At 48.9% G+C, this 19,598-nt stretch overlaps 1 protein-coding gene across 3 annotated transcripts in view; it reads right to left on the bottom strand.

The window, feature by feature from the left end:
• Window positions 1-16,335: 16,335 nt before the first annotated feature.
• Window positions 16,336-19,598, bottom strand: part of SCNN1G (sodium channel epithelial 1 subunit gamma) — a 30,119-nt gene continuing 26,856 nt past the window's right edge. For all 3 annotated transcript variants that reach the window (XM_025274736.2, XM_044935722.1, XM_044935721.1), the window contains 2 exons: window positions 17,653-17,728; window positions 16,336-17,358 (listed from right to left, as the gene is read on the bottom strand). In XM_025274736.2, coding sequence (XP_025130521.2) covers window positions 16,978-17,358; window positions 17,653-17,728 — 457 coding nt within the window. In that variant the 3' untranslated portion in view covers window positions 16,336-16,977. The remainder of the gene's footprint in view (window positions 17,359-17,652; window positions 17,729-19,598) is intronic.

Raw genomic sequence — 19,598 nt, forward strand, 5'->3', positions numbered from 1 at the left:
TATGCTGCTGCTGCTGCTACTAAGTCACTTCAGTCGTGTCCGACTCTGTGCGACCCCATAGACGGCAGCCCACCAGGCTCCCCTGTTCCTGGGATTTTCCAGGCAAGAACACTGGAGTGGGTTGCCATTTCCTTCTCCAATGCATGAAAGTGAAAAGTCAAAGTGAAGTCGCTCAGTCGTGTCCGACTCTTGGCGACCTCATGGACTGCAGCCTACGAGGCTCCTCCATCCATGGGATTTTCCAGGCAAGAGTACTAGAGTGGTGTGCCATTGCGTTTTCCGAAATCTACATGGGTATATGCTAAATACTCTTTTTAATCTTTTGAATTTGGAACCATGTAACTTTATTGCTTACCAAAAAGTTAAAATAAAAATTTTAGTAAAAATAAAAATTATGATCTGGAGCTAAACATGGAAGACCATTTACAATATAGTGTTTAGTGGAAAAGCCCACAAGCAAGGCAGAATGAGCATATTTTTGTGAAAACTGGATTTATATGGGTAAAGTAGGGCAGGAGAAACAATAAAATGTTAACTGTCATTGTGTCTGGATGGTGGTTTTTGGTGACTGAATTTTTTCTTTTTATATTTTTTAATTTTTAAAAAAATGATAAATTGTAGGCTTTGTATAATTAAAAATATATACTTTTTGGACATCAGTGGGAAAACTAGTGAAATCAAAGTTTGTAGTCTGGTTCATAGTAGTAAACCAACATCAATTTCCAAGTTTTGACCAATGTGCTCAATGTGTTCACTAAGATGCTCACGTCAGGGGAACTTGGATGAAGGGTACACAGGAACTCTCTGTGCTATTTTTTTTATGGCTCACTTGTAAATCTAAAATGATTTCAAAATAAAAAAGCTTTTTAAAAGTTTTAAAAATAAATTTCAGTTCAGTTCAGTCGCTCAGTCGAGTCCGACTCTTGGCGACCCCATGTATCGCAGCACCCCAGGCCTCCCTGTTCATCACAAACTCCCAGAGTTCACCCAGACTCATGTCCATCGAGTCAGTGATGCCATACAGCCATCTCATCCTCTGTCGTCCCCTTCTCCTCCTGCCCCCAATCCCTCCCAGGATCAGAGTCTTTTCCAATGAGTCAACTCTTCGTATGAGGTGGCCAAAGTACTGGAGTTTCAGCTTTAGCATCATTCCTTCCAAAGAAATCCCAGGGCTGATCTCCTTCAGAATGGACTGGTTGTGCCTCCTTGCAGTCCAAGGGACTCTCAAGAGTCTTCTCCAACACCACAGTTGAAAAGCATCAATTCTTTGGCGCTCAGCCTTCTTCACAGTCCAACTCTCACATCCATACATAACCACAGGAAAAACCATAGCCTTGACTAGACGGACCTTTGTTGGCAAAGTAATGTCTCTGCTTTTGAATATGCTATCTAGGTTGGTCATAACTTTCCTTCCAAGGAGTAAGCATCTTTTAATTTCATGGCTGCAGTCACCATCTGCAGTGATTTTGGAGCCCCGAAAAATAAAGTCTGACACTGTTTCCACTGTTTCCCCACCTATTTCCCATGAAGTGATGGGACCAGATGCCATGATCTTAGTTTTCTGAATGTTGAGCTTTAAGCCAACTTTTTCACTCTCCACTTTCACTTTCATCAAGAGGCTTTTGAGTTCTTCTTCACTTTCTGCCATAAGGGTGGTGTCATCTGCATATCTGAGGTTATTGATATTTCTCCCGGAAATCTTGATTCCAGCTTGTGTTTCTTCCAGTCCAGCATTTCTCATGATGGACTCTGCATATAAGTTAAATAAGCAGGGTGACAATATACAGCCTTGACGCACTCCTTTTCCTGTTTGGAACCAGTCTGTTGTTTCATGTCCAGTTCTAACTGTTGCTTCCCGACCTGCATACAGATTTCTCAAGAGGCAGGTCAAGTGGTCTGGTATTCCCATCTCTTTCAGAATTTTCCAGTTTATTGTGTCCACACAGTCAAAGGCTTTGGCATAGTCAATGAAGCAGAAATAGATGTTTTTCTGGAACTCTCTTGCTTTTTCCATGATGCAGCGGATGTTGGCAATTTGATCTCTGGTTCCTCTGCCTTTTCTAAAACCAGCTTGAACATCAGGAAGTTCACGGTTCATGTATTGCTGAAGCCTGGCTTGGAGAATTTTGAGCATTACTTTACTAGCATGTGAGATGAGTGCAATTGTGCAGTAGTTTGAGCATTCTTTGGCATTGCCTTTCTTTGGGATTGGAATGAAAACTGACCTTTTCCAGCCCTGTGGCCACTGCTGAGTTTTCCAAATTTGCTGGCATAAGTTTAGTTATCTAAAAATGTCACTTTTTCAGGACTTCCCTTATGGTCAGTGGTTAAGAATCACCTGCCAACGCAGGGGACATGGGTTCATTCCCTGATCTGGGAAGATTCTAGAAGCCCAGGGCCTGTGTTCTGCAACGAAAGAAGCCAGTGCAATGAGCAGCCCGTACACCACAACTAGAGAGAAGCCCCCGCTCTCCACACCTAGAGAAAGCCTGGGAATAGCAACAGAGACCCAAGGCAGTCAAAAAATATATATATATTAAAAAATTAAAATATTACTTTTTCTACTATGATCACATTGTAGAATGTAGACATGACCAAAAAACAAAGCTTGGTGATGAAGGGAGGAGGAAGGTAGGGTATTACAGGAGTGGAATTTTAGGATAGGAGAGTTTTCACAGGCAGAGGAGGGCCCAGGAGACTGCAGAGGTTGAAGATGAGCGTGAAGAGAGCTGTAATTGAACAAGGGGGTCTGAGGAAGGCAGGTGGGACCTTAGGATGGGGTGCCTCTTTCTCCAAGACTGAAGTGAAGTGAAGTGAAAGTCACTCAGTTGTGTCGGACTCTGTGAACCCGTGGGCTATACAGTCCATGGAATTCTCCAGGCCAGAGTACTGGTGCGGGTAGCCTTTCCTTTCTCCAGGGGATCTTCCCAACCCAGGGATCGAACCCAGGTCTCCCGCATTGCAGGCGGATTCTTTACCAGCTGAGTCACAAGGGAAGCCCAAGAATGCTGAAGTGGGTTTCTTTGGGAGGCAGGGGCCAGCTCACTTGAGGAGGGGTGGGGAAAATTTGAAGCTTGAGGATGACAGAGAAGGTCTGGAAGCCAAAGTGCGTCATGCGACCAAGCAACCATGAGATAGCAGTATTTCCCAAGCGTCCTGGGAGATAAGGGTCACTTGGAACGTGCTAGAATCCAAGTCTCTGTGCCTCCAACCCAAACCAGGAAAGAGACTTGAAAACCTTTTCATTTAACAAGTGACCCCAGGGGGCTCTTCCCTGAAGGGAAGTTGGAGGAACACCGAAGTAAAAGATGACTAAGCTCTGGCTGCTTAAAATATGCTGTGACGACCGGCAGCATCAGCCTCAACTGGGAGCTGGTTAGTACAGCACACCTCACTCCAGACCTAAGAAATTAGCATCTGCATTTTAAATTTGATCCCCAAGTGAATCATTGGCATGTCAGAATTTGAGAAGCATTGTGTTAAGTAACCACTGTTACCATCTGTTCAGCTCAGTGGTGCCCGACTCTGCGACCCCATGGGCTGCAGCACGCCAGGCTTCCCTGTCCATCACCAACTCCCAGAGCTTACTCAAACTCATGTCCATTGAGTCAGTGATGCCATCCAACCATCTCATCCTCTGTCGTCCCCTCCTGCCTTCAATATTTCCCAGCATCGGGGTTTTTTCCGATGAGTCAGTTCTTCACATCAACTTTGCTCAAAGTGAGGATCTATGCTTGTTTGCTCAGTCACCATCCTTTGGGGATCCATGAGAGTTTGATGGAACTCATGCTTTCTGGGGGTGGGTATGTGCACAGATGTGGCCAACTGGAGTGTACCATCCTGTAGCCACAGTGACTGGTTCAGAGGTGGGAATGTTGACAAAAAAAGCCAATTCTGGCTCCATGTTGGGACCGTTTCTTTGACTTGCTTTTCATTGCTTTTGTTATTATAATCATACAGAATGGCCGGCCTGAGAGAATCCTGCCCCTCTATCGGACTGTTAAAATGCCTTTGTTCAGAACCCTGTCCACCTGTAGATAGCAGGAAGGAAGAGATTATTAACACATCCCTTGCCTGAGGCTTGCCATTCTAGGAGATGTTTGCAAGATTAATGGCCTTTTTACTTTGCTTCAGGGCTTCCCAGGTGGCGCTAATGGTAAAAAATCTGCTTCCCAATGCAGGAGATGTGAGAGACTCAGGTTCTATCCCTGGGTCAGGAAGATCCCCTGGAGAAGGAAATGGCAACCCACTCCAGTATTCTTGCTTGGGAAATCTCATGGACAGAGGAGCCTGGCGGGCTATGGTCCATGGTGTCACAAAGGGTCAGTTTACCTTGCTCTCTCACCTCCCCCCACCCATCTCTCTATAAAAAGAACCTGGCATCCAGACCCTGATAAAATGGTTATTTTGAGGTGTTAACTCGACATCTTCTTGGTCAAGCTGACCAAGAATAAAGATGTATTCTCTGCCTCAGACCCTCGTCTCTCAGTTTCATTGGCCTCTCATGTGGCGAGCAGAATGAGCCTGGACTCGGTAATAGGCATGTGGCCCAAGTGGGACCAGAGTCCTTTGGTGAGTTTGGCATATGTATAGCTGGGGAAGGAGGATCTCATTTTCTTTGACATGAATGAGCTGTCAAAGCAATATAGGCTTGGGGTGGTGAGGGTGGATGTCAGAGGCCATCTTCCCACTGTGTGGAGAGAGGTGGTCTTGACAAGCAGCAAGTTGCTCAGGGAAGTGGGGATGGATGAAGTGGAGAGGGGTGGATGAAGTCCCAAGACTGAGCAGCAGACTCCATTCATACCCAAAGCTAAATGCATCTGCACGTTTCATTTAAATGAGTCAAGATAGTCCCCCGCCCTCTTCCTTGTGGAAGCCTATGTAGCTCTTTGAGCTGGGGTATCTGTCACAAGTGAGAGAGCACAGATTCAAGAAGAAAATGAGGCAGGACTTCCCTGGTGGTCCTGTGGCTAAGACTCCATGCTCCCAACACAGGGGCTCCAGGTTCAATTCCTGGTCAGGGAACTAGATCCCATATGCAGCAACTAAAGATCCTGCATGTCACAACCAAGATCCAGCATGGCTAAATAAATACATTAAGATAAATACTTTTTTTAAAAAAGAGGAATAAAACAGGGCATCAGAGACTGAAGTCTCCTGGGGGATGTGAACAAGAGCTCTGGATGATGGGTGATGGTGTGTATCAGGTGCAAGAGCGTGACAGGAAGAAGGCTAGAAGGAGGGGCAGGGAAGTGGAAGAGAGGGTTCAGGGAAAGGTGAGCCCATCTTGAGAAGTGCCTGCAGGCAACGCCTCCGTTTAAGCCTGAGAGCAAAGTGAGGTCAGCCGGACCAGAGACCTAGTCGTGGACTGGGCCTGGCCCTCAACTGATCCTGAGCACAGATTGACTCCTGACCCCGACTGTGTGCTGGGCCCTCCTGTGGCCATAGGTTAACTCAATCCTAAGTCCTGATCTTGTTCTTTCTTCTTCTTCTTGGACTCAGTGCAAAAACTCTGGGGCAAGCTGACTCAGTGCAACCAGTCTCCCCTTAGTCCCTGAACTACACCCATCACTCAGGAGGGACTAGATTATTCCAAGATCTCAAACTCTGACCCAGAAATCCAAATCCAGTCTTCCACCTGGAGAACCAGCTAGTGATCTCCCCAGTCATCCTCTTTCCTGACATCTCTGCCATGGGGAGAAAGAGTGATGAGGACACCCCCCTGGCTCTGGTTGTGCTCTGGAAGTCTGTGCATTTCCAAAAACCGTTCATCAGGGTTATGAAGGGTGGGTCCCCCAGTTTGCTTGCTCAGTCACTCAGTCATAGCTGACTCTTTTCAACCCCATGGACTGCAGCCTAAGGGGCTTCTCTGTCCATGGGAATCTCCAGGCAAGAGTACTGGAGTGGGTTGCCATTTCCTTCTCCAGGCCCCTGCCCCCCAGCCCCAAGACCTGCATCTAAATGGAGGTGTGCATCTAAATGGAGGTGCCCCAGTGGCCCATATAGTGATTTCTCAGGAACCCAGTCTGATTTCAGAGCTTGAAAGATAATTAGCAGCTAAGTGGATGACGATAAATAGATAGATATATGAGCAGATGGATAACTGGATGAATGAATTGGTGATGGGTGGATAGGTGAGTGGCATTACTGAAGGAGGCAGAAGTTTGTTCCAAGGTTGGTGAGGACCTGGGTATGTACTGGTCATTGGAGGCTGACAGGACCATGGATAACCAACTTCATGGTCTTGCCAAAGCCTCCTTTGCTATTCTTCTCTTTCTCACGTTCTTACCTGGATCAGTGTTACGTTGCTGGGTTAAGGCATCATCCTCAGCTCGACTGAGTTCCCTCTCACATGAAGTGATAACCTGGAGGATCTATGGAGGAAGATTGTCCCATGGTGGGTTAATGGCTGCTCTCTGCTTGCTGTCTGTGCTTTCCTGAAATGATCCAATTTTCCACAGTGTATGAACCAGTGAAGTTGCTCAGTTGTGTCGGACTCTTTGAGATCCCATGGACTGTAGCCTACCAGGCTCCTCCATCCATGGAATTTTCCAGGCAAGAGTACTGGAGTGGGTTGCAATTTCCTTCTCCAGGGGATCTTCCTGATCCGGGGATTGAACCCAGGTCTCCTGCATTACAGGCAGATGCTTTACCATCCAAGCTACCAGGGAAGCCCTCCACAGTGTATAGCAGGTTTTTATTGCTTGTGCTGAACCAGTATACACTCTCCCTTCTTGTGATAACAGCACCCTAGTGATTCTCGAGCAACCCCACTCCTTACTCCACTCTCTTTCAATACAGTTTTTGAAGGGAGGCTGCTCCTCTAATATAGAAGTAACACAATCCGGGCCTGGACAATCATAGTGTTTCATCTCTTTGGTTACAGCGATTGGCTTGAGAAAAGACCCAAGACTCAAGTATGTCCAATGCAAGACCATTAACTAATTTGGGGTTTGTTTTTTTTTTAGAGTTGTAAGAAAGAAGCTTTCTTCCTTTTGGGGTGTGAGAGATGGAGCATATATTTGGGGCTTCCACTCTGTAGGGAGAGTGTGTCCGAGAATGAAGGAAAGGACAAAGAGGCAGGAAGTGAGGATTCTGATCTTATCACTTGAGTTTCTGGATCCACCTGTATCTGAAGCCAGAAACACATTTCCAGTTAGGTGAGCCAAAATTTTCTCAACCCAATGTGAGTTCGGTTTTTAGAACTTGCATCAAATTCCTTACACAATCTTTATTACTTTTGTACGAATACAAATCTGTATTTTTGCTAATGTTATTTTAGAGGAACAAAGGACAACTGTCAGGTTCCTAAGTATGTGTAGTTGGTCAACAGCAGAGCTGTTAAACAGAATTTGTCAAACAAACACCTGCAGGTCTGGCCAGAGATGTGAGCGGATGTGGCTGGGAAGATTGTTCCGGAGTTTTCCTGGAGGAAGGGAAGGCCCAGTAACAACTGGCTTCCATTCCACCTCCTCCTCCGGCTCCTTCCAGCTCCAGCTGGGTGCACGATGAATGAGGCTCCTTCAGCCCTCAGCCTGCAATTAGAGCACCCAGGAATCCTACTGATAACGCCCTTTTTCCACCCTGGGTTGGTCCTGTCCCTGGAAAGAAGGAGCTGGAACAATTTCCTTGTTTCCTGGGAGGTAGGAGGTAGGCCAGAGCGTGGGCCAGAGCTGGGCCTGGCAGGGGTGCCATTTCAGCACACCCACCCTGGAGGAAGGCTTCCCAGGTGGCACTAGTGGTAAAGAACATGCCTGCCAATGCAGGAGACAGAAGAGACCCTGGTTTGATCCCTGGGTATGGAAAATCCCCTGGAGAAGGGCATGGCAACCCACTCCAGTATTCTTGCCTGGAGAATCCCATAGGCAAAGAAACCCCCCAGGTGGGCTACTCTCCATATGGTCGCAAAGAGTTGTACAAGACTGAAGTCACTTAACACACACGACACACACCCTGGGGATGCCTCGCTGGCAATCTCCCGAGCTGTCTCAGTGGAGGAGGGAGGGGACAGAGACAGATAATTGCCCTTGGGGGCATTTCGTGGAACACCACATAGCGTTGTTACTATTGTTCAATTGCTAAGTCGTGTCCGACTCTGAGTGACCCCATAGACTGCGGCGTGCCAGACAACTCTGTCCTCCACTGTCTCCCAGAGTTTGCTCAAATTCACCTTCATTGAGTTGCTGAGGATATCTAACCATCTCGTCCTCTGCCACTATCTTCTCCTTTTCCCTTCCATCTTTCCCAGCACTGGGGTCTTTTTTTTAATGAGTCAGCTCTTTGCATCAGGTGGCCAAAACATGGGTGCTTCAGCTTCAGCATCAGTCCTTCCAATGAATAAGCAGAGTTGATTGAGGATGCAATTAACATGGAGAGGGCAATGGCACCCCACTCCAGTGCTCTTGCCTGGCAAATCCCATGGACAGAGGATCCTGGTGGGCTTTGGTCCATGGGGTCGCGAAGAGTTGGACACAACTGGGCGACTTCACTTTCACTTTTCTCTTTCATGCATTGGAGAAGGAAATGGCAACCCACTCCAGTGTTCTTGCCTGGAGAATCCCAGGGACTGTGGAGCTTGGTGTGCTGCTGTCTATGGGGACGCACAGAGTCGGACCCAACTGAAGCGACTTAGCAGCAGCAGCAGCAGATATTGACATCCATGTGCTACATTTGTTACTGCCCACTCACTATTTTGGAGAAGGCAATGGCACCTCACTCTAGTACTCTTGCCTGGAAAGTCCCATGAATGGAGGAGCCTGGTGGGCTGCAGTCCATGGGGTCGCGAAGAGTCGGACACGACTGAGTGACTTCCCTTTCACTTTTCACTTTCATGCATTGGAGAAGGAAATGGCAACCCACTCCAGTGTTCTTACCTGGAGAATCCCAGGGACAGGGGAGCCTGGTGGGCTGCCGTCTATGGGGTCGCACAGAGTCGGACATGACTGAAGCGACTTAGCAGCAGCAGCAGCAGCAGCAGCAGCAACTCACTATTTTGTTTTCTGAGATTTTAAAAAATGTGCAGAATCCTGCACTATAATATGCATAGAACACATATGCGGTTTTTAAAAATAGGAGAGCAAACACCAATGTCTGAGCCCCCGCTGAAGAGGGGACCACCACCAGCCAGTTCTCCACATGCCCTTAGACCTCTGATCACCTCCACTCCTGCCACCCCTCCCCAGAAGTTTCTGTTATCCTGATTTCTGTGGCCAGTGCCTCCTGCTTTTCTTTATAGTCTCTCTTACTATTTTCCTTTAAGTCAACTCACTCTTTTATTTGTTTTGGCTGGGTCTTTGTGGCTGAGCTTGGGCTTTCTAGTTGCATCGAGCAGGGACTACGCTTTATTGCAGTGCGTGGGCTTCTCATTGCAGTGACTTCTCTTGTTTCAGAAGACAGGCTCTAGGGCACACGGGCTCAGCAGTTGCAGCTCAGTATTTGTGGCACATGGGCTTAGTTGCCACGTGGCCTGTGGGATCTTCCTGAACCAGGGATTGAACCCGTGTCGCCTGCATTGGCAGGTGGATTCTTTACCACAGAGCCACCAGGGAAGCCCCAACTCACTCTTTTAATTCAACTAAATTTTTTTGACTTTTTTTTTTTTTTTTTTAGATAAAATTCACGTAACATGACATTCACCATTTTAAAGTGTACCATTCCGTAGCACTCAACATATTCACTCCTGTCTATCTCCGGAAATTTTCTTCACCCCCGAAAGGAGATCCTGGACCCACTGAGCAATCACCCCCCACCCCCCACCTCCCCCCAGCAACCTACTTTGTCTCCATGGATTTACTTATTCTGAGTACTTCACGTAAATGGAATTACACAACGCATGGCTGGCCTCCTTGGATTTCCATGGTGGTCCAGTGGTTAAGAATCTGCCCTCCAATGCAAGAGACATAGGTTTGATCCCTGGTCATGGAACTAAAATCCCGCATGTCTCAGGGCAATTAAGCCCGCATGCCACAAGGAGAATCCCAAGTGCTGCAAGTAGAGAAGGCCCCATGCACTGCAACTAGAAAAGAGCCCAAGCACTGTGACAAAGACCCAGCACAGCCAAAAAGAAACTAAAATCTAGATAATAACTAAATAAACTAAAAGAAAACTGTTCCATCACCTCTGGCTTTTCCCTCTGCCTGAAATGTTTTCTCAGATATGAATGACTCCCCCAAGCTGTTCAGATAATACCCTTGCCCAGAGGTCTCTCCTGAGCACATAACTCCCAGGCTGGCCCCTCTGCCTGCCCCTGGACTCCCAGACCCTCTCTTCCCTGCAGTACATTTTCTTCTTTCCATAGCACTTCTTACCCTCTGACGTGCTATTGACTGTACTCACTTCTTACACAGATTGTTTCTGGGTCTGCTCTCCCTCAGGAGGGGGTGAGGTCCACATGGGCAGGGAGCTTTATCTGCTTGCCGCACACATGTGTCCCCAGCTCCTACAGTGCTGCTTGGTAGAGTAAGCAGTTGAAGGAGGCTGAATAACAGAGCCCCAAGAGGTCTAGAATGTTACCTCTATGGCACACAGAGCCTTTGCAGATATGATTAAGTTAGGAATCTTGAGATGGGGAGACTATCTTGGGGTCTCCAGGTGATCTGAAATGTAATCACAAGTATCCCTATTAAAAAAAATACAGGGGAAGATTTGACAGCAACAGAAGAAGATAATGTAATGGGCTTCCCTGTTGGTCCAGTGCTTAAGAATACACCTTGCAATGCAGGGGACAAGCGTTCCATCCCCGGTCTGTGAAGATCCTGCCTGCTGCGAGACAACTAAGCCCATGCACCACAACTACTGAACTCTGGAGCCCTGGAGCGGCAGCTGCTGAAGCCCGCGTGCCCTAGAACCCGTGCTCTGCAAGAAGAGAAGCCACCACAATGAGAAGCCTGTGCATGGCAACTGGAGAGGAGCCCCGACTCACTGTAACTGGAGAAAGCCCTCGCTCTGCAGTGAAGAGCCAGCAGAGTCAAAAGTAAATAAGTGCATATTTTAAAAATAAAAGAAGACAATGTGATAATTAAAGCAGGACCCTACTCTGCTGGCTCTGAAGATGGACAAAGGGGCCAGGCACCAAGGAATGCAGTTTCAGAAGCCAGAAAAGGCAAGAGGACAGATTCCCACCCGGAGCCTCTGTGGTGTGCGTGGTCCTGCCACACCTTGATCTTAGCCCTGTACGACTCTTTTCATAGCTCTGGCCTCCAGAACTGTCAGGGAATACATTTCTGTGGTCGTAAGCCCCTCAGTTTGTGGCGATTTGGTACAGCAACCACAGGAAACTAACGCAGAGCTCAGGAAACAGCTGTTAATGAATACACTGCCCAATCAGTAACTAAAGGAAACTCCAGTATTACGTACAACAAGCAGAAGGTAACTGAGAAAACAAAGGCATTGTAAACAGAATGAGGCAGTTAAATTGGGCTGGACAGCCAGAAATCTGTGGGTTCTGATTTGGCTTTCTCTTTGTTAAAAGAAAGACCTAAGCACCCATCAGAAAGCGTTAGAAATCAATGAGCCCCAAACTCAGACTTGATGTCTCTGCATGTTGAAGAATGAAATGGCCTTCCACATTCTGTCCATGGTACTTAATGCTCCAGTTTGCTGGGATAGGGGATGAGGTCAAGGCAGACTTCACAGAGATGGTGACCTCTGTTCCTGGTCTTGGAGGGTGAGTAGAGAGAGAGAGCGAGCAGAGTTTTGCATTGTAGCTAAGTTTGGGGGCCACCACAAGTCACCACTCTAGGGTAGGTCCTCTGACTTGAGGAATGTAGCTGAGGTAAGGGGGAGTCGCCAGGGGCATGTCAGCAGGACGTCTGTGAGGGGCTTGCCCTGCGGAGACATCCCCCCGAGCAGAGCCTGGAGTCTGGATGGGAGACAGGAGAGCTGGGGGATTTGTGAGGAGGGGAGCCTTGTGCCGCTTTTTGTCTGGGCTCCGTCTCGGGCTCCAGCTGCATCTTCAGTGTACAGGTCTCAGAGTCCCTCACTGACTCTCTTCCTGTTTGACCTGCTTTTCTTCCATGGTGACCTCATCCCCTCCCCTGTTGACCCCTACAAGTCTCTGTCTGGCCCAGACCTCTTGCCTGAGTCTTCAACCCCAGGAGAGGCTGGAGTCTATCTGATACCACCCCATGGGGTGCAGGCTTAGGGGGGACATGTTGAGTCTGAGGCAGCTCTGTCATCAGGGAGACATTCTATGGGCCACGGGATGCTTGAGGCTGGGACTCAGGGGCCTGGAAGGGAGGTCAGAAGAGCAGTGAGGGCAGGAGCTCAGTTTGAGAAGAACAAGGGTACATCAAGAACAAACATTTCCACGACCTGCTTGTGGAGTCATTGCCCCTTGGAGTCAGTAATGTTGCATCCTGCCCACAGGCCATAGGTGTGAGGCCTTGCACCAAGGCCACAGAAGCGGATCCCAGAACCAAGGTCACCTCCGAAGCTAATTGAGCCCCTTTGTAACCATTGCCAAAACCCCCAATCATCACTAATAAGCTTCCTGACTCCCAATTAGGCAAAGATGCCCACTCCAATGGCACCCCAACCAATCACCTAATGCCAACCTTTCAGCAGGAATTTTGTCTTGAGGCTATAAAACTTGGCCATTAACTCAATGAAAACTGTCAACTTGCCCTGGTCTGTCAGGATTTGTGGGTCCGCTGCACTCGCAGTGCCTACTTTATCTCTGCTCTTTGTTCTTAATAAACTCACTCCTCTCTGCAATACTCTGTGTCTGGAAATTCTGCTCCAACCTGCGCTCAGACTGTCTCCACAAGTAACTCCTGGCATGTGGCTGCTTATCCGAGGGGTCTGGGAATGAAGCGGTCCTCCCCCATCCCCACCTCTGTCTTTGCACAGGAGGGCCCTTCAGCTGAGCAGGCTGGACCTGAAGCCAGAGGATATCGGAGGGGAAATCCTCAGGGGCAGGTGGACTTGAAAGGCTGGGTGCACAGTGGTTAAACACACGAGCTCTGAGACAGGCCAGGGTCCACCCATTACTAGGGATTGGGGTCACAAGAATGGGGTCCATAGAGATGGTGTCCCGGGCCTCTGTTTCTTTATCTACACCTGTACTGTGAGAATCCCACAAACCGGTGTGTGTGGAGTGCTCAGCAGATTCCCTGGCCAACAATAAATGCTTAATGAATATTAGCCATTGTTATGGTTGTTATTGTTTTTATTAGCTCCATAAACTTTTCCTAAACACCATCACTATTCTCAGTCTTACCCCAGTTTGGGGACAAAGAGATAAGACACAATTCCTGCCCTCAAAGCATCCACTGTTTAATGAGAAAGGAAAGGAAAGTGAAGTTGCTCAGTTGTGTCTGACTCTTTGAGACCCCATGGACTGTAGCCTGCCAAGCTCCTCTGTCCATGGGATTTTCTGGGCAAGAATACTGGAGTGGGTTGCCATTTCCTTCTCCAGGGGATCTTCCCAACCCGGGGATTGAATCTGGGTCTCCCGCATTGCGGCAGACTCTTTACTGTCTGAGTCACCAGGGAATTGTTTAATGAGAGAGACAGACAAATGGATAAGAAATTGTATGAAGGAATGGAAACTAAGGGGCTTCCCAGGTGGTGCTAGTAGTGAAGAACCCGCCTGCTGTTACAGGAGACACAGGAGATGCTGGTTTGATCCCTGGGTCGGGAAGATACCCTGGAGGAGGGCATGGCAACCCACTCCAGTATTCTTGCCTGGAGAATCCCATGGACAGAGGAGCCTGGTGGGCTACAGTCCATAGGGTTGAAAAGTCGAACATGACTGAAATGACTTAGCATGCTTACTTGGAAACTCTCTTATAGACTGAAATGACTTAGCATGCTTACTTGGAAACTCTCTTATAGAGGAAGCTAGAAAAGGAAGGGATGGGAAGACTCTGCTGAAGTGGTGATATCTGTACCTAGGAGGATGAGTGGAGGAGGAGAGAGGGCAGCATTTGGCACCATAGGTTGGCTAAGGCTAGGAGCCGGGCAGGAAGGAGGTGACTGAGCCATGGGGTGTCACCTGTGTGCTGGGGGAGATGTGGGTGGCTATGCCTCCAGATGCTCTTGACCTCCCCTTTAACAAAGCCAGGCTTCCCTGGTGGCTCAGACGGTAAAGAATTGGTCTGCAATGCAAGAGACCAAGGTTCAATCCCTGGGTTGGGAAGATCCCCTGGAGAAGGGAATGGCAACCCACTCCAGTATTCTTGCCTGGAGAATCCATGGACAGAGGAGCCTGGTGGGCTACAGTCCATGGGGTCGCAAAGAGTCAACACGACTGAGTGACTAACACTCACTTTGACAAATCCAGCAAATCCTGAGCCTTGCTGCAAATGTTCTGCCTGTGACATCATGCTGAGGCAGGTCAGTTCCACAAATCTGAGGCCGGGCCCCTACCCCTCCTACTTCGGGGGAGGAGGAGGAAGCTCCCTCTGTGCAATGCCCAGGCAGGCATCCGTGGCAAGTTCCCTGTCGGCACTGGCTGCAGCCACCCCAGCCTAGCATGGACAGGAGCCAGGCTCTCGCCTTCTGTAACCTGATGCTTGCCTGCATCAGCCTTGACTTCTGAGCCCACTCCTCAGGCAGCTCCTGCCAGAGGTCACAGTGACCTTCTCCCTGTGTGCTGCCATGCCTCCTAGCAGTGCCCCACCTGCAAGGACCAGGGGAACCACTGCACGAGGCAGAGATGGCTGTGGATGCTACAAGTCTGAGGTGGGGTTGGACCAGGCAAGGTTCCCCATCCCTTCCTCTGTGTTTTTTTGACTGAGCTGGGTCTTAGCTGCTTTGTGCGGGCTTTTTCTGGTTGTGGTGAGCGGGGTCCATTGCTGTGCACTGGCTTCTCATTTTGGTGGCTTTTCTTGTTGCAGAGCACAGGCTCTAGGGCACATGGACTTCAGGGATTGTGGCACGTGGACTCTAGAGCTAGGTCTCAGTAGTTGTGGTGCTTGGGCTAAGTGGCTTACAGCTTGTGGAATCTTCCCAGACCAGGGATCGAACCCGTGTCCCCTGCATTGGCAGGAGGTTCTTATCCTCTGCACCACCAGGGAAGTCCCCCCTTGCTCTGTCACTGAGTCTCCTGCCTCCATCTAGCAGCCATCCTTGGGCAGAAGGCAGTCCTGAAATGCAGGCCTGTCCACATTCACAGATGAGGGACTTCCTTCTGCCCTACAGCTGGGTGTGGAGCCTTCCCCTCTTCCCACCTGGACTGACAGGAGCCTCATCCTTAAAAGGCACAGACACTGATTGGATGCAAAAATGGTACTGATAAAGTGCATGGGCTCTGGAGTCACACTGCCTAGGTTGGAAACCCAGCTCTGCAACTTCCTAGCTGGGTCACCCGGGGCAAGTCACTCAATCTTTCTCTGTCTCAGTTTCTTCATCCACACAGTGGGATAACCATACCTTCTTACTGCGCTAATCCCAGGGTTGGTAGATTTCTTTTTCTGTACAAGGCCAGGGAATAAATACTGTAGGCTTCTGGGGGGCTGCCACAGCGGCTACTCACCTCTGCCTGCCGTGGTAATCCAGCCATACACAATTAATGAACAAAGGGGCATGACCGTGTTCCAATAAAACTTTATTATGGACACTGAAATTTGAATTGCATATAGTTTTTATGTCACAAACGGTCCTTCTTTTGATATTTTGAATAGTATTAAAAAAAAAACAACCACCAAAATCACTCTTAGGTCACAGGCAAAAACAGGATTTGGCTGTGGGTTGAAGCGTGCAGTCCCCTAGCCAATCTTTGGAAGTGCTGAGTGCAGCAGCCAGAACACGGTTCTTGAGCTGATATTGGGCACCTACTGTGTGCTTAATACACATCAGCTTCTATCATCTTGGAAGGTGTGGATATGGCAGGAGGCAGCTGTCCACGTGGCTGACTTGCTGCTGAGGGGCAGGCCATCAGTGGGGGAAGGTGGTCTGCCTTGGAGAAAAAGCAGCTGAGGTGGGTTATCAGGAAGTCATGCCTTGGGCTACCACCAGACAGGAGTGGCCAACAGAGTCCTTTAACTGGCCCTTCTCTGCTAAGGACCCAGAGTACTGGCTTAGCTGCCCAGAATGTGTCTCCCTCCCTGCCCCAGCTCAGAGTGAGGGCCTCCTGTCACTCCCCTAGGTGCCCCCACAGAGCCCCCTTCCCCTCTAACACTCCAAGGACCCTGGGCCAGCTCCCTCCTGAGTGCTCAGAGCAGACCTTGCCCCCATATCAGCGACTGTTGCTGCTGCTAAGTCACATTAGTCGTGTTTGACTCTCTGAGACCCCATAGATGGCAGCCCACCAGGTTCTGCCATCCCTGGGATTCTCCAGGCAAGAACACTGGAGTGGGTTGCCATTTCCAAATGCATGAAAGTGAAAAGTGAAAGTGAAGTTGCTCAGTCATGTCTGACTCTTTGCGACCCCATGGACTGCAACCTACCAGGCTCCTCCGTCCATGGGATTTTCCAGGCAAGAGTACTGGAGTGGGTTGCCATTGCCTTCTCCGAATTCAGCAACTAGGAATGGTTTATTCACAAACAGCTCCAGCTCCAGGCCCAGAGCTTCCTCCTATCTTTGGCACCAGGCAGTGAATGTCAGGCCTCAACATGTAAAGTCACATCCTTGGGTCCCAGCCCAGGCTGGAGGAGTGGCTGAAACCCCCAACTTGGGGCTTTGGAGGAGTCTCTTGCTCTCTCTTTCTCTCAAGATCTGGCCAAGAACTCTGTCAGGCTTCACTCCTGGCCTTTGTCCAGGCCGGCCCCATCTCCTTGGCCCCATCTCTCTCCGTAGCAGGTGTGCTAAGGGGTTTGGCCTGCAGGATCTAGCTTGTCCTAGGCGGTCGTGAGTACGGCTGGGAGGGGTCCGATGGTCCCCTGCACACGCCCAGGCCCACCTTGTTCAAAGCAGACTCGTAGTCAATGTCTCTGAAAAGCCCAGCAAGGGGAGGACACCCCCTGTGTGCTGGAGACTCTAAGTTCTCAACCGTGGCTGGTGGTCTTGGCTCCATCTTTCTTCCCCGCCCTGTCTCAGGACTCAGCGGGCACCTGAGTGTCTGAGAGCTGACTGGAGAAGGCCCTCTCCAAGCGCAGGGTGTTGTATCTGGGGGGTGGTGTGCCAGGCACCTGGGACCCTGGGGCTGGAGGCAGACTCAAGGCAGAGGTGAAAGTGGGCAGGTCATCGTCTATGTCAAGGCTGGGGTTATCCCGGCCCTGCGGGGCACGGGGAGCCTCGGGGCAGGCAGGTGCCCGTCTCCGGGCCCACCACCTCTTGGCTTTGTGCCACTGGTGGCGGGCAATGATGGAGAGGGAGTCAATGAAGAAGACCTCTATGATCTCAATGATGCAGACGACGGAGCAGCTCATCCACAGGCCCAGCTGGCCACCGATGTTGGACAGAAGCTGTTCGATCTGCAAGGAAGGCCAAAGCACACGATCAAGGGGGAATCCCCACCAAGCTGGCTTCACGCAAAGACCCTGAGGCCCAAGGGAGCCACTGGTTAGCCCTGGCCCTGAACAGGTTTGGGGAAGACAAGAGCAGGCTGTCTGTCCCCTCCTACCCTGCCCATTCTGATCTGAGGCCTGGTTGGCCTTTGGTGGCTCTAATAGCTTGGGCTGGACCCCCACAGTCTGACTCTGCTCCCTGAGGCCAGGCAGATGGGCAAAGTCGCAGACCCGGGACAGTCTCAGAAGGGAGCCACTCACGCTGTTGGCAGGGTTCTCCATGATGGATCTCTGGTTCAGGTCTTTGTAGAATATCAAGAGTTTGGCCAAGTCTGTCCTGTAAGAATTCCAATAGGCAGGGCCAAGGTGAGTTGGAGGCTTTTGTGCTCTAGCAAATAGCCAGCCCCTTAGCATGGCTGTGTCTCTCCGGCCCAGCCCCCAGCAAGGCCCAGGCTCTGAGCTCCATAGGGTGTCTTAGAACCTGGTTTATGGGGTTCCTTGTGCACCACAGAGCACATCTCCAGCCGGGACCTGGTCACTCAAGCCATCCCTTCACTCAAAAACCATTTCTCCAGCTCTAGACTAAATCAGTCCCCACAGCTGCCCTCCCACAACTAAACCCTGCAATCGTGATTGTCTGATGGCGATCTAAAACATGTCCGGGAGACAGGTAAGTGATGTAAATGAACCAGAGGGGAATAATGATAATAACCATAATAACAGCTAGCATTTATTGACCACTTCCTGTGTTGCCAAGCACTCTTCCAAGAATTAACTCGTTTAATTCGCACAACAGCCCTATAAGGCAGGTATCCCCATTTTACAGACATGGAAACTGAGACACAGATTGGTTGAGCAACTTGCCCAAGACTACACAGCTCATGACTGGTAGAGTTGATATTCAAACCTAGCTACATCTGACTTTAAAGCTCGTGCTCTTAACCACTCACTGTACTAAATTCCCTCCTGCTAGGACTGTGGCAAGCTAGAAAATTCATGCTTATCCCAGAAAGGTAGCCAGTACTCAGTACTCGTCGGTGCTTTGCAAAAATGGAAGTTTAATGTTGCCAGAATTTTTGATCTCTCAGGAAAAGTTGGAAATAACTGGTTATATTGGCGGAATCATATTTGGCTCAGGGGTCATCACTATGCAATACTTGGTTTAACAGTTTTCAATGATTTGATCAAAGTCTATCTTTATTATTAGACTCTAAGGAGAGATAAGAAAGCCTTCCTCAGAGATCAATGCAAAGAAATAGAGGAAAACAACAGAATGGGAAAGACTAGAGATCTCTTCAAGAAAATCAGAGATACCAAGGGAACATTTCATGCAAAGATGGGCTCGATAAAGGACAGAAATAGTACGGACCTAACAGAAGCAGAAGATATTAAGACGAGGTGGCAAGAATACACAGAAGAACTGTACAAAAAGATCTTCATGACCAAGATAATCATGATGGTGTGATCACTCACCTAGAGCCAGACATCCTGGAATATGAAGTCAAGTGGGCCTTAGAAAGCATCACTACAAACAAAGCTAGTGGAGGTGATGGAATTCCAGTTGAGCTATTTCAAATCCTGAAAGATGATACTGTGAAAGTGCTGCACTCAATATGCCAGCAAATTTGGAAAACTCAGCAGTGGCCACAGGACTGGAAAAGGTCAGTTTTCATTCCACTTTCAAAGAAAGGCAATGCCAAAGAATGCTCAAACTACCGCACAATTGCACTCATCTTACATGCTAGTAAAGTAATGCTCAAAATTCTCCAGTCCAGACTTCAGCAATACATGAACTGTGAACTTCCAGATGTTTAAGCTGGCTTTAGAAAAGGCAGAGGAACCAGAGATAAAATTGTCAACATCCGCTGGATCATGGAAAAAGCAAGAGAGTTCCAGAAAAACATTTATTTCTGCTTTATTGACTATGCCAAAGCCTTTGACTGTGTGGATCACAATAAACTGTGGAAAATTCTGAAAGAGATGAGAATACCAGACCACCTGACCTGCCTCTTGAGAAATCTATACGCAGGTCAGGAAGCAACAGTTAGAACTGGACATGGAACAACAGACCGGTTTCCAAATAGGAAAAGGAGTACGTCAAGGGTGTATATTTAACTTGGCTTGTTTAAACAAGGCTGCTTATTTAACTTATATGCAGAATACATCATGAGAAACGCTGGGCTGGAAGAAGCACAAGCTGGAATCAA

This window comes from Bubalus bubalis, chromosome 24, assembly GCF_019923935.1.
Source record: "Bubalus bubalis isolate 160015118507 breed Murrah chromosome 24, NDDB_SH_1, whole genome shotgun sequence".
NCBI classification, from domain to species: Eukaryota; Metazoa; Chordata; class Mammalia; order Artiodactyla; family Bovidae; genus Bubalus; species Bubalus bubalis.